The sequence below is a fragment of the Aptenodytes patagonicus genome, chromosome 4 (genome assembly GCF_965638725.1).
Source record: "Aptenodytes patagonicus chromosome 4, bAptPat1.pri.cur, whole genome shotgun sequence".
NCBI lineage: Eukaryota > Metazoa > Chordata > Aves > Sphenisciformes > Spheniscidae > Aptenodytes > Aptenodytes patagonicus.
Genome location: NC_134952.1, coordinates 84,445,429 through 84,460,137, shown reverse-complemented (window position 1 = coordinate 84,460,137; position 14,709 = coordinate 84,445,429). Strand labels below are relative to the sequence as shown.

The following is a 14,709-nucleotide window of genomic DNA, read 5'->3' as shown; positions in this document are numbered from 1 at the left end:
CCACAGATTTATCATGTGGGGACACTTTTATAAACATTCTCCTGAAGCACCTGTGACTCAGATACTGCAACTACAGGCCAGTGTGTGGCAGCGTAGTTTGAAACTGGCTAGAAAGCTGAAAACCGCACAGAAAATCCTACCTTGACGTGCACTGAAAATAAGAGAAAATGGGAAAGTAACACTAGCAAAATGCCCAGGCAGCACCGGGCAAGCAGCTGTTGTTATCCGTACCGGCAGAGGAATGGATGGTGAAGAGCCGGGCGATCAGGAGCACAAAGCCAACCTTCCAGATGTAGGCATAATCCACACGTAGAAGTTTCGCCGGTGTAGCTACATCGGTCGGCTGTGTGGAAAAACCCCCAATCTCTTGGCGTACGCAGCTCATACCAGCAAACGGATCACTTCTCGTCAGTACAGGCCACCCAGTTAGGTGGTTCCAGCCGGTATAGGCTACGGGTCTGCCACGCGGACTTGCCAGCATGGCATAATTGCACTGGCAATCCCTTTGACCTGCAGACGAGCCTTTAATAAAAAGAAAATCAGACAGGAGTGTGGGACGCCACCAGCCACAAAGAGTGAAGTTTGGGATGCCCCTGTGCATCAGATCCCCGGCAGACTGAACTGCTGCCGCTGCCCGGCGCTCTTCTTCCATACCCCTGGTTCTGGGCACCCTCTTTGACAAAAGGCTACTTGCAAGCCGGCAGGAGTTCAGGCAAGAGCAATCCAAACTAGGAAGCGCCTGAGAGACAGACATACCTCAGAAAAGCTTATTTGCGTTAAATATACAGAAGATGTATAACTTGGCTAAGATGCACCTAAACCCGCAGAAGCGTTAGATCTTTTCTAGCCATACCTGGTTGAACAATCTACATGTACATACACGTGTACATCCCCCTCACCTTCCCCAGGTTTGCTGGATAGCCCACCCGAAGCACCTGCTTTTTCTAGAACCATCTCTGCTGTGGACCAGATTAGGGGAAAGCACAAGGTTGTCTTTTTTGACAGCTCAAGAAACCTTCATGAGGTCTTTCAGTTTGGTGTCATTCAATATGGTGTTAGAGAAAAACCTGAGCAAACAGCTCAACCTTCAAGAGCTGGAGGAATTCTCCTGTCATGAGAAGTCCTGGTCTTTCAGACGCCGCTCCGGTACCACTGGTGTTATCTGGCAATAGAGAGCTCAGAGCCCAGGAGAGAGCAGGAAGCCTAGGCGCTGATTTATTAATTGGAAAACAGAAAAGAAAAAAAAAATTGTCCAAAAGTGCCGCTGCCTCTGCTTGTCTATCTAGCTGCAAATGACCAGTACATTAACTGCTGCCAACACCTCATAAAATAAGACAAATGACGGCAAATCACTTCTCCGCACTGCTACCTCAGAAGCAGTGTTCTGCCAACACAAATACAATGAAAGGGAACACACCTCCTCTTCCCTAATTATCCTTATAAACTGCCAAAACGTCAAACAAGCCCAAAGCAAAAACATGATAAAACAGCAAAATCAAAACTCGGTGGCCTTCGTTGAAGCTATTTATCATCAGAGCGGTTTGAGTCAGGGCCCCGGCGTCTTCTGCCAGACTCTCAGGATGCTGAACCAGTCTCTTTCGCAATCTCAGTGTAACGCAGTACAACGAATCAAGCCGTCCTTCTCATGGCAGAGAGGAGCCAGCTCACGCAAATTACCTGACTTCAATATTCATAAATAATACACTCTTAACAGCGCACAGCTGTTTGGGTGCTCAGCACTGCTGACAGATATGAGAGCGGCAGGAGGAATGAATCAAAAGCCTTTTGTTTAGCTACGGGGCAAGCTTCCCACACAGGCTGGAGGCGGAAAGGGAAGACTTCCTCTGGAGCTCCCCTTTTTGTTTTTCAGCTGTTACGCTTCCTGCGAGACGGCATGTTCATCGAGCGCGGCAGTGAAAACGGGAAGAAAAGCTTTCTTCCCCTCTTCACTTCTTCCCCCAGAAACCTTCGCCTCTTGTAGACATCATTAGATATCCTGTTACGCGGTTTTTATCCCACGAGCTCACCTGGGAACCTGACGGGCAAAAAGCTTTGTAACACACACTTTGGTGATCGTCAGCCCATCCCAATGCCCCGAAATAACAACGTAAGAGTAAAACAAGGCTGAACGTCTCTCGGAGAAGATACACATACTTTTGCTCAACCAGAAATTCTGGCTCGCTGCTGCCTGCGGATGCTTTCTACAGTCTGTTCTATGCAGGCGAACGCTGTACCGACAGCACAGCCGCTTCGGCAAAGCTTTGGTGTGTCTGTAACCGACTCTGCACTACCAAAATAAACAATAAAACACTGTCCCATTGATTTCCCTTTCCACAGACCACCAGTCGTGACAGCCAGCCTACCAAGAGCAGCCGCTATATGCAGTCGAGGTAGGGGGGCACTGTGTTTTGTCTGTTGCAGGCAGGTGAGATCCGAATCAATATTATTGATGCAACTTTTGTGATGAGTAATCCGCAGTTAAAGATTTTCTGCAAACTCTGCAGTTTCGTAATTGGCCCTTCCTCTTGTTTCAGCTTCACAATCGTTTGCCTTCCATAAATTAAAGGGGAAAAAGAGTAACACGACATTTTTAATTTAGCAGATATCCTAACCTTACAACTAACCCAGGACTTTATTACTCTCAGATTTCCACATCATTTTATGATTTCACGCAGTCTTATTCTGATGGCAAAATTATTTCATCCAGTCTCAAATATAAGGAAGAGAATTACACAAAGCCAATGAATATGTTCTAACTCCACCATTTTCCATGGAGCAATCTCTCCTTTGCTAAAGCTGCTGATCTAACTGCTTATCACAGCTCCATAAACACTTTATGTCAGAGGGGAAAGAGAGAATAAAGAAACAGACATTTAAGTTACGGCAAGATTTGTTTAGGTTTTTTTAGTGAATAGCAGTACACTGAAATTGTTTTCAGAGGACAAGACAGTAAAAATTAGCACAATGATCTTAAAATTATCAAAGACAAGCCAACCACATAGGCCTTAACTACTGCAGCAGGCTGGCTGCAGAGCACTGGGCTTGTACCTCCAGCCCCAGCTCCAAGCAGCGCTTGCCCCAGCCCTTGTGCGGCCGTCCCGTCAGGCAGGGCAGGGAGCAGATCCAGACGAAAGTTATATATAAAATATATATATATACAAATGCTGTATTAAAATTACTAGTGCCAGGGTCGGTCGTATGTAGAGAGCAAGGCCAATGGAGAACCTTTTGGAAAACCCCCACCCGTTGAGTATAGCCTGCGTATCTCTGCTCCTTCCCTGCCCTTCAAGCCAGCGAGCCTCTTCCCCTTCCTCTCTAGCTGATGGCTCTTCGCCCTGGCAATGAGGGAACGGGCAGCACTTTTTCGGCTGGTCCTTCAGAAAGAGCCCGGGCGTCCTCTGTCCTTTCCTGACTCCAGCCTTTTCCAAGAGGGATCCTAAGTTCATTTTCTTTGTGAAAGAGCTTAATGGTTACCCAGCAAGAAGATTAACTCTAGAAAGTGTATTAAGGCAGCAAAGAGTATGAGAAAAACAAAACAAAAGCAAGATCAAAGTAAATCCAAAGTAAACAGAAACCATCCCTTCCGTAAGGGTAGAGGAACCAACCTCACAACGCTTAATACAGGTAAATCTGAGTGCTACCTATGATTTTAATAAAACCTTATCTCTTGTTATTACCACTGGCTGTACTCGTGTCAGTGTGTCTTGGGACCACTGCAAATATTGTCCCCTACCCTCAGTGCTGCCTGTCTTCTAACTCATCTTTGCAATCTGCGAGAAAGCCACTGAGCTGGACGGGACATCTAACCAGGTTCAGCATCTCTGTAGCGAAGCAAAGCCTGGCTCCTCGCTATACAGAGGTTTCAGTCACAGGAAAGCTGAGGGTTCTTGTCTTCTCTCACTCCTCTTGATCGCTTACTGTTCTTCTGTCCTTGGAGGAGGCCAATCCAATTGTCACCACCTCCATCGTGCATTCACCTTTCAACACCAGCATCTTTCCTGATTTCTCTGCAGGGCAGGACAAAACAGGCCCTTGCAAACCTCAGGGAGGGCATCCTCCGGGAGGATTCTCTGACAGATCTTCAGGGAAAACCTAAGCATGTCCAGTGCTCTCTAGTACACTCCACTGCCATGCCCTCAACTAGTTCCCAAGGAATTTTAACACCTCTCCGCCCTGCTGTGGCAGAAGCACCCACCTCACCCAGGTGCTGCCATGGCACAGATGTATGAAAGCATAAATGCAGCCGTCCTAGCATAAGCCTCTTCACAGAGTTGTCTATGTCAGCAGGGCTTCTTCGGCAGCTGCCGAGGCAATTGTCCAAGAGGCAACCAGCCCACCTGAAACCTGAACCGACTCTGCAATTCCACCTCTCCACAGGGACTGAAAAAAAAAGCTCAGGAGACCAGGCTGGACAGCAGGCACCTCAAAGCAGTGCCTATGTTTGGAGGGATCAGTCTGTGCTTTTGCCTTTGTAGCTGAGGTCCCAGCTGCTTACTGCCCCTTAATTGGATTATCTAAAAAAAACCAACCACAACCCAAGCCACCTGAAAGCAGCCTGGCCCAGGTGACCACGTTCAAGCACTGCTGCCAATAACAGGCCAGCTCCAAGAGGAGAGAGAAGTGGCTAAGTGTATTAGATAACACACCAACACATGCCACTCTTCTGCGTAGAAGTTCCCCCTCCCAGAGTGTCCTCTTCTGACCTGCTCCAGGCTTGTTTTGTTGCCTCTAACCTCAAAGGCTATCCTTGGAAACCACCAGTTGTTGCAAACGTGGAATTGAATGAAAAAATTCACTACTCACTAGCGGTGAGGCAACCGCAGTATGCCAAGAGATCTGCTCCTGGTTTGGCTCCACAGAGAATGATCCCAAACAAAGAATTATTAGGGTCGTACAACAGGAGCCACCAATTTTCAACTTGGACCTTACAACATCGAGGGGAAAGGAGCAAGGAAGCCACAGGTGGATGCCCAGGACCTGCCTGCTTTTCCAAAAGTATGTGAGGGAACTGTTGGCTAAGCAGAGACAGAGCATCTCAGGATGGAGAAAGTTAAATATCACTGGGGTTGGAGGCTCATAGTTGGGTAAGAAGACTTTCCCAGGTAGGCTGAAAGTACTGGAAGGTATGGTTGCTTCAAAATGTTACAGCTGCTTCCAGCTAGATGAGTGTGCGGGGCAAGAGCTGTCCTAAGGCATGGTCCTGTGTCCCTCTCCATGTTGTCATGTGGGTGACAATCACAAAACCCACGCTGCCAACCTAAAAAAGGGAGGGCTTGAGGTCATACTGCAACTACAAAGCACTGGCCACCAGCACTGCTTCATGAAGAGAAAGAGATAGAGACAGAAACAGGAACAAATAAAAGGGTAAAATCTTCTGAGGAACACATTTCACAGTTTGACGAGACAGCATCCAGAACCTCTACTTTAATTTTACTTAGTGTCTTTGCTCAGTAAGAACCTACTGAAACACAGATTAAAGGAGTATTCTGGCTATAATATTGCTACACTGTTAATTGCACCATTCCAATTAGCATTAAGGTTGCAGAACTGAAAATTAAGGACGTAGGTAGGCAGGAAAGTTATTGAAGGTATACAGAATTTTGCTCAAAGCCTTTCTTCCTTTAAAACACGGGCACACAATGCTCTCCTTTATCTTTGTAAAAATAGTGATCGATGAAAGAGGTCCCAGTCCTGCTCCAAGCAACTGTTATAAACTGACTTCAGCCTGTCGCAGTTCTTATATACACACAAATAAATAAAAATTGGAATAGCCTCTCTCTCCAGCAGACTCGTACCTCACTATATGGCCTCATTAACTGTCAACCTTCCAGATGGGATACCAAAATAATGAAAGCCAGTCACTCTGCTGTCAAGGCAAGAAAACCCGTTCTCTTTCCAGCTCCTGTTGTCATAACACGATGGATTATTCCCTTGCCTCCTGCACGGCATGCTAAGTTCTGCTCAAGAAAGTTGCCAGGCATCACCACAACTTCACAAACTTTGACTGAAACTCCTGTCTTGATAATCAGTAACAAAAGTTGAGATCTAAGGTGATTTCTCAGGCCAGCTTCGAAAGGCATACAGTACAAGGGTTCCATTGTGCAAAGTTCATCAGCAGGACACGGGCTAATTAACTAAGCGGCTTTTTGGAACTAGTTAGTTTTCAAGTAACAGTTTTCACTATAAACAGTCAGGCATTATCTACATCAAAAGTTAAAAACTTTGGAGTGCATTTCCAAGCTGGATTTATTAACAGATTTCACTACTATTAGCACTACCGAAACATCTATTTTTACACCCAATTCTACACAAGAAGTCTATTATCTGTATGCGTCCAGAGACATTTCAGCAGGAGGGGCAATCGAGACTGCACTACTGAGATCTATGAAGCCTGCCGCAACATTCAGACCTAGTTTTCTGCTAGTCTATAAGACCCCAATTATAATGTGATTAAAAATATAAAACACAGCAGTCTTTCCAATGAAAAAAAGCTATTTTACAATCCTACTCTTTCCCCAGGCGTGGCTGCATATATTAAAGGAGACGGATATTTTGCAAAACCAGCCAACCAATATAAATGTATGCTACAACTCTGAATGACATGAAGGTCAATGCAGAACACATTACCCCCCTTCTCTTTCCGTGAAAGTATATCTATTTATATAAAAATATATGTATTTTTATTTTTAAAATATTTAATTACTCTGCACTCACTTTTCTACATTGATTATGTTGCTGTGTCCCTTTAAGGCAGAGTTGCACTTACAGAAGATTGCAACCAGCCACCATGTGAAGGACCAGAGTCATTCTCAGCTGGCCAGCATTACTGCGTTACCCAAATCATTTTCCAAAGTAACTCTCATTTGCATTCAGAATAACCATGGGACTAGAGAACGCTGGAAGACACGAAAAAAAAGATTCTCCGAAAGAAACAGTCACGCTTTGAGAATAACCCACTTTTTGAACCAAGACAAAGGTTTTTTGAAATTTGCACAGAGACCTTATTCAGGCACCAGTTTTCTAAGACTTGAAATAAACTCACTCTTACTCCCAATTCAGCTCTCCGAAAGGACGAGAACACACACAAAGACAGCCCGTATGATATACCGCAAACATTACCCTAGTCTAAGAAACAGGTCACATTCGTGGAGACTTGGCACTAAAGGCCGATTTTAACTTTATTACTCATCTCCATTTTGGAGCTGTTCTTCCACGGTTACCTTTCAGCACAGTTGCCTTTCTGAAGCCATGCACAGTTGCACAGGGTGAGGTAGCATCTTCTATTCCACCAGCTGCCGTAGTAGGGACCCACACCCCTGAATGCTCCTGATCTACCCCATGGCCCTTGTGAACACATGTCCTGGAGTGCTGCAGGACCCGAGCTCCTGTGCAGACCCTTGCTGTAACCCCTGAAGAACCTCTTCTCAGCAGGAAGAGGATTTGATATACATCAATATCTGAATATTTTCCCTCCTTTCTCATGGGTGTCAGCAAGACGCCATGTACGTGGTGTCACTCGCTTCAGGCCTTGCAAGAGTTTAACCTGCTGTTTTCAAGGGCTGGTGCTTAAAAAGTGGAGGATCCAGTCACAGGACTCGGAAACACTCTACTCACCTTGTTCACCCTTTTCTTCTGCTTCAGTTTTATGGTGCAGAGCCTCTTTCCCCAGCATCCAGCTCCTAACCATACACGTCACCAAGCGAAGTCTGAATCTGAAGCTTACCTGATCTTTCTCAGGCTTGTCAGAGATGTCATTCAGACTGGTGGAAGTCAGGTTTCTGTGAGTCATGGCTGGGCTGCCTGTAAGAACAATGTCAAGACCAATTAAAGCACCTGTTTCGATCCAGTCAGAATAACACAGAGGCTCAGGCTACAGCAACACCTTTCTTTGCACAAGGGAGGTTGATGTGGGGAATTTAAGACCCTGACAGGCTGCTTTCTGTGACTTTACGTGGCACATGGGATATTAAGATGCTAACGCTTCGCCACCTCTGACCCACAGCGTTCCCGTGACTCTCAGGACAGCAAAAGCGTCTAAGGACTTTGCATTATTCCTGCCTGTGAGAGAAAAAGCAAAGCAGCAACAGGCTGCTGACACTGATGCTGCTGGGTCACCCAGGACCCAGTCACAAACCCATCCCTCAACAGGGCTGGGACCCTCGCGGTCACTCCGGCCTGCAAACCCCTCGCCTTAGCTCTCCTGCATAGATGACATCTGCCCTACGCTCCCCAGCATCCCAGACTTCGGTATGCAGCTCACGCAGCGAGGGAGGTTGGCAGCTCTCGGTCCTTCGAAAGAGCCAATAATAAAAATCTACCTTTCTTCAGGTAAGCTCATGAACGAAGTTCATGAACCTTAAGCATTTTACTGATTAAAACAACATGTGCACCACATTGATAAGCCAAAAGTCACCAATTCCTGACACCAGATACCCCAGAGAGATGAAGAAAACCCCTGGAGACAAAGAGCTGAAGCAGTTCACCTCCGTTTCTTCTTCAAAGACCAACTGCTCGTCTGTAAACCTGACACGCTGGCATTCAAGCACTGCAAAACAGCTAGTAAGGAGTTGCTTGCACCCTCATGGACTACTTATCCTACTTACTCCTGTGTTCTCAGAGACTAGCAGAACATATGGAAATAGTTCTAAAGAACTTGGAGGAAAGTCCCATGATTTCAGAATTCAGTTCTACAATCCCACTAAAAGCATTTGTAGTTAAAAGTGAAGAAACCCAGAAATAGCCATAATTGTAAAAGAAGAAAAAGAATTTAATTAAATAAAATTAAAAAAAAAAAAAAGACTTCTGGGATGGATAAAGTATCATAAACCACAGCAGTCAGTATGCATCTTTTTAATTATTCTGAAGTTTTCCCATCCCTTCTCACCCACGCTCGCGGGAACCAGAAGCATAGCAACAGGAGCTGTTATCACAGAGTTCCTGATCACGAACGTAACTGGAAAGACAGAAAATACTCAAAAAGAAATGGCACTGAGGCATTTCCCAGCTCAGGCTATGTTTTGAGACAATATTGATTAAACTTACGCTTTGATATTCATACCAAAATGAAAGTCCAAGTTTTCAGTACTCATCAGCTCCCAGTGCAAGCAGGCGCTCTAATAAATCAGCATACCACCAAAAAAAAAAAAAAAAAACAACCAAAAAAAAAAGGGGAGTGGGAAGAAAAAGATGTGGACTCCCAGCGCTGGGTTTTCTTACAACATATTCAACGTATGTGGAGAGAGACTTAAAGCATTCTTTCTTATGAGCCACTTGGAATCACACTATACCTGCTGTGTGTTAAGAGCCACATCCAGGAACGTCCACACAGCAAAAGCCAAGCACATTTAGATAAATTAGCTATTAGAAAAGGGGAATCCCCAGCTTTTCCCTGCTGTTATTGCGAGACAGATTTAAGATCCCACCTATCTCTACCAAGTTTTTACAACTGTGTTTACTCATGGAGTGAGAAATGCCACTTGGAAGACTGGTTTAAGCTACATGTGTTAGTAACCATTCTCCTAATTAATTATTAGGAAGCCAGACTTAGAAACGTCTATAAATTTTGATTGAATATTTGATATGAATCTGTCGGTAGGAGATAAACACATAAACAAAACAGGAAAAAAGTGATCAAATTTGCTTACGTATGTTGTGTCTGTTACATGGCGTAGATATTACTTTGTTCATAACACCTTCTGTGATATGAATATTTAATAAATATTTCTATTCGGTAGAAAGCAAAGCTGGACAAAATCCCCCCAGATAAACCCAGGTTATTGTATTCCTGAAGCCCATTACTGAAACCCAGGGCTCCTTTTTCTTGTATGGTGCAACTAATTATCTTTTAAAGGTTGCACAGACACTGCCAATTCTGGGAAATCTTTGACAAGTATATAATGTACCCATAAATTAAAATGAAAGATTGATGCTCGATGTAGAGATACACATGGCTGCTTTGCAAATCTGAGCCAATAACATCAAATAAAGAATCAGAGAGGCACTTCAAAATGCGAAGCTTGTTCACGCTGATAATTGGTGTCACGCAGCTCAGTGAGTCAAAGCAAAGTTTCTATCAGTTTCTATCACCTGAGTGCTACCGAGTGAGAGAAATTAAGTAAGAAAGCCTTCGGCAGAGTTAAACAGACCTGGAGAAGTTCAAAGAACTGCAGAGATGGGAATACTGGTGGGCTGCTCTCAGAGCTGGGTATCCCGCACTGCCCGCCTGCCCAAGGCCAGTTCATGGGTTTGGGAGAGCCGCTGTTCTGCTGTGGATGCTGAGACAGCATCGCAGAGATCGATTTCCTCTTGTTCAAGCCTTACCATGAGACCTCCGAGCCTTGGCGTGGCTAATGACTCCAACTGAGAAGGAACTAAGTATGGCTTCCAAAAAGCTTTGAGCAAGGGTAGAAAATACTCATGATTTTATTTTATGCAGTTGTTTAATGCTGTTTCGATGCATTTTATTCGGAAGAGCTGCACTATGTAGCTGCAGAGAAAGGCATCCGCTGAAGGTATGCCTTCAGTTTCTGCAGACTGCTTTGGTGGTTTTCCAAATTTCCAGGTCCAGTTCTGGAATAAACAGACTAAAATCAGGGTCCACAGCTTTCATAGCTGACATTTTTCCAGGTTAGAACATTTGTTTGCTTTGTTTATTAGATGTCCAAGGCCGGATGTTTCTTAGGAGATAACTACCCTTCTTTCTAGAGGAAGCGGCTAATGACTTTATCGTCTCTTGCTAGCAGCCTCTTTCTCCCAACACGATCAACATAACCACATCAAACTCACAGCAGCTCTTCTCAAGGCATCCCATGTTTATTCCAGACCTGGACAGACCCATGTGCCAGAACACTCGTCTGCCTTTTCCGGTTTTACCCTTTGATTTAATGAATACCACACTTCCCTACAAACACGACCTTGACTATACTCTAAAACCATCACAGCTACAGCAGCACTACCACTACAAGGCTGAACACGGCCAAGTGCACGGAGCCTAGAAGCGAGGGACATCAGACAAAACCCTGTACGACAGGAAGCATGAGCCTCCGGGCAGAGGGCTCTTGGGAAACTCCTTTTGTCACAGTTAGAGCGCTTCGGACGAGGAATGTCCCCCTCCCGCCCATAAATCCCTCTCTGGCAATCCAGCACTGCTCTGATATTTTCTCTAAAGAAACTGCTTGTGTGATAGCACTCCTGTTTCAGTCAGTGACAGAGCCCCTACCAGGAAGGAGGACCTGAGCCCGAGACGAAAGCAAGCCTGCACCTGCATTCATTTCTGAGAGTTATCCCCACAAAGAGCTGTGAGCACGTTAGCCGTAGCTCCAACTTCCTGGCACAACACACAGACCTTATTCACTCCTTTTTTCCGTCATCAGACTGGCCTTGCAGTAAGAGACCTGAGCACCAAAACTTTACAACGTACTCTTTGTTCTTGGGAGGTAGAAAGCGTCTCATAATCCCAATTTAAATAGGGCTCTCTCAGGCTAAGATGATTCGTATCTCCATCTCCTCGCAAGAAATTTAACGCTTAATGCTGACAGCCAAAACCTCTTCAGCATGTAGTATGACTGCTCTCCCCTGACGTTTGGTGTCTGGGCATACCATCTTTTGAAGATGCCTTACAAGGTCCTCAAGTTCAGACTAGTCCCACTCAGTACTGACTTAGACGATCTCTAGAACACAGACTGGAAACCACAAGCTTCACCTTTTACCAGCTTTGCTGACCTAAGGAACTTGACAGTATCCCAGCCTGCATTTAGAAGTTTTCCCCAAATCGCTGAATTGATGTTGACTGCCAAGCAAAGTCACTAACAGAAAAATGCTGCCAGAAATGCAAGGTGCAATGTGTGCAATGTTGGCTCAAAAGCCATTTGGCTTTGTGGACACTGTGGCCCAAATCTGTACAGCCTAAATCCCTTCTGACTCAGGCTCCTAATGGTTGTGCACCTTTGAAGACCCAAAGCCAGGAAGGACATGTCCAATACTCATTTTTTAATGTTTGCATAACAAGCCTGCTCATAAGAGCAACTCTCTGCAGCAGACTCAGCCATTTGGAGGTTACAGCGACACGAGGTCATCTCAAGTCTCTGGGGTAAGCCTAGCAATACCACTTCTGAGAAAGACCTGAAAGAGGGGAGGGGGCGGGGGGGGGGGGAACCTTAAAAACTTGGGAGTCCTTGGGTGAGCAGCTTCTCTGAATCGAGAGGAAATATGGGAGCAGAAGGAAGCAAGAAGCCTCTCGGCCTACTGGCTCTCAGAGCCCTGAACAAACCAGCGGAAAAAAAAGATTCTGCTACTGAGACCTCAGCCAAAGACTTCGGCACACAATATTCACCCTTACGCAGTTTGCTAACTAAGGATAATTTCCTGATTCAGGCCTAATTTACATTACTGTCTCTCTGGCAAAGGCGATGCGCGCCTCTCCTTGGCTGTGCTCAGTCAAAGTACTGGTGCAAGAAGTAAGGCAGGCAGCCCAAACCCCTCCATGTTATCTCATTCTACTAATAGGCTCGATAGTCATCGTTCACGGGGAATATCCTGAAATTCAGATTTCTGTAGATTGCTATGGCCTATAAAGAACGCCTCTGTGCCATCAGTGCAATAAGCTGTGCCTTCCTGGAGGAACAGCACGCTCCTCTGTGATCAGGAAGGCTCCTGATGAGTAATGTTTTACAAAGGATAATCAGAGAGAAGCGGGGCTGGAGAAAAGTCCAGCTCATCACCGAGAGATAAAGCTGGTGGGGTCTGCTAGCTGTGTGACAAAGGGAGCCTATTTTTGTATTTAATTTATACGGAAATTGAAATATTTAAGCTCGTTGCATTTATAACGCTGCATTAGTGGCAAAATTCATGAAGCCCTTTTAACAGCCAAAGGATACTTCAGTAGATGAAAGAAATGCCACTAGATGGCTTAGGAGGGAGACCACCGCCTGAAGGGACGTGCAGGCTGACCTACCTGTTTCATCCCAGACGAAGAAAAAAAGCAAAACAGAGTGAAATAGAGCAGCGGGAGGAGATAGTGGGGGTAACACGGACAGCCAGAGCAGCAGCCGTTCCACAGGGAACGCATTTGCAGTCTTCCCACTGTTAATGCAGCGGCAAAGCGTTAGGAGACCGGCTGGTGCGAGTTACCCGTTCCTCTTCCTCTCATCTCCCCCAACCCGCCCGCCCTTACCCCTGCCCGTGACTTACTGAGCCATCCCACGCTGGGGCTGCGCTGCACTCGGATTTCATCATCCAACGTGCGGGTTGCTAGGCAGGGCACGGAGCTCTCGAGTGGGCTGCGTGCTTGCGCGGTGCAAGCAGGAGACAGTAGCAGCAGCAAAGAGGAGGAAGAGAGCAAAGTTGAAAAGTCAAAGAAAAAAAAAAAAAAAAGGCAAGAAAAGAAACGCTCAAGCAATTGCACAAGCAAGCCAGGTAGGAGACAGAGTGTTTGAACAGTCACAGTTACACACAAGTGCACGTTTCTGCATAGTTCGGTGACCAAAGCGGTGAGCCCGCTCATTTGGAGCACCACATCTCCTCCGTGGCTCCACCTTTCAGTGTTCAGTTGGCAGGTCTAGAGCCAGTTTTTCACCCCCGGTGTCTAAAATCCAGGCATCTCAGAAGTGGATTTCAACCAACTGAGTAAGGCAGCTGCAGTAGTTGTGCTGAGCAGTCCCGAGCTGTAGTGCAGTCAATAAGAATGGCAGATACACAGCGCGTTTGAAAAAAGATCAGGTCACGTCCCTGTAGGAGCCAACCCTGAGCATCCTGACCATGCACGTACCCAGGCACGCCAATTCGGGCTTGGAAATGCGTACCTTAGTCTGCAACGCTTCAAATAATGCAAACAGCTAAATACATTGGTGGGATTTTTCCAAGCATTCCTTGACTGACTTAAAAGTTTTCTCCTCCTCTGCTGGTATTATTCAGCTGACGCCATCGCTCAACTCTCTAAAGGGACTGAGGATGCGGTTTGTTGAAAAACGCTTAACTGAATAAAGCCGAACTCTAACGTAGAATAAAAACTTCAGAGGAGAAAAGTTTTCATCTTTTGCTAGCTATCCTTCTCTCGGTGCATCAGCCAAGGCGTTGCAGACAGCCTAAGTGTTATTTTAACTCCACTGTTCCCAAACTACGCTGTCAGCGCAGCGAAAATAATGTTCATGAGGTGTTTGGGCAGCACAGACACCATCCGCATGGTGATGCCTCCCATGCCGTTATTTATGGTGGTTAAACACTCACACTTAAACACACACACAGTTTTCTACAGCCTCTGCCAGCTTGGTTTTAGTACGATTCGACCACTTCTCTTCAACGCTTCTGCCAAAGGCTCTCACAGGTGTTAAATTACACCAAACGCTGGCAGGCAGGAAGCTTGTAAACAAAAATGTCAAAACCGCATAGCAAACGTCACCACCGAAGCACCGGTAAGCACTGATGAGACAGTCCTCAGGCACCTGCATAAGGAACGGTGACCAGGGTTCTCATTTTATACAGGGGCAAACCCACGGCAGACCTGCGTTACAACCCAAGGGCGTGCCAGCTGGGCAAGGACTGCTGGAGAGCTGCTAGCGTATATACGTTATTTATTGCAGGGCTTCTCGTCAAGTGCTGTACCCTGTGCCAGGAAAGGACACAAAGAACTCTTAGAAAGCCAGTCAACAAAACAAGACACACAAAAAACCTGTGAAAAACCCTGCAGGAGTTCAATTGAAATGTAAAATCGAA

The 14,709-nt window shown here is 45.8% G+C and overlaps 1 protein-coding gene across 5 annotated transcripts in view; it reads right to left on the bottom strand.

The window, feature by feature from the left end:
- The window catches only part of SLC4A4 (solute carrier family 4 member 4), a 230,496-nt gene that overhangs the window by 66,914 nt on the left and 148,873 nt on the right, over window positions 1-14,709 (bottom strand). For all 5 annotated transcript variants that reach the window (XM_076337456.1, XM_076337459.1, XM_076337457.1 and 2 more), the window contains one exon: window positions 7,724-7,800. In XM_076337456.1, the coding sequence (XP_076193571.1) occupies window positions 7,724-7,800 (77 nt within the window). The remainder of the gene's footprint in view (window positions 1-7,723; window positions 7,801-14,709) is intronic.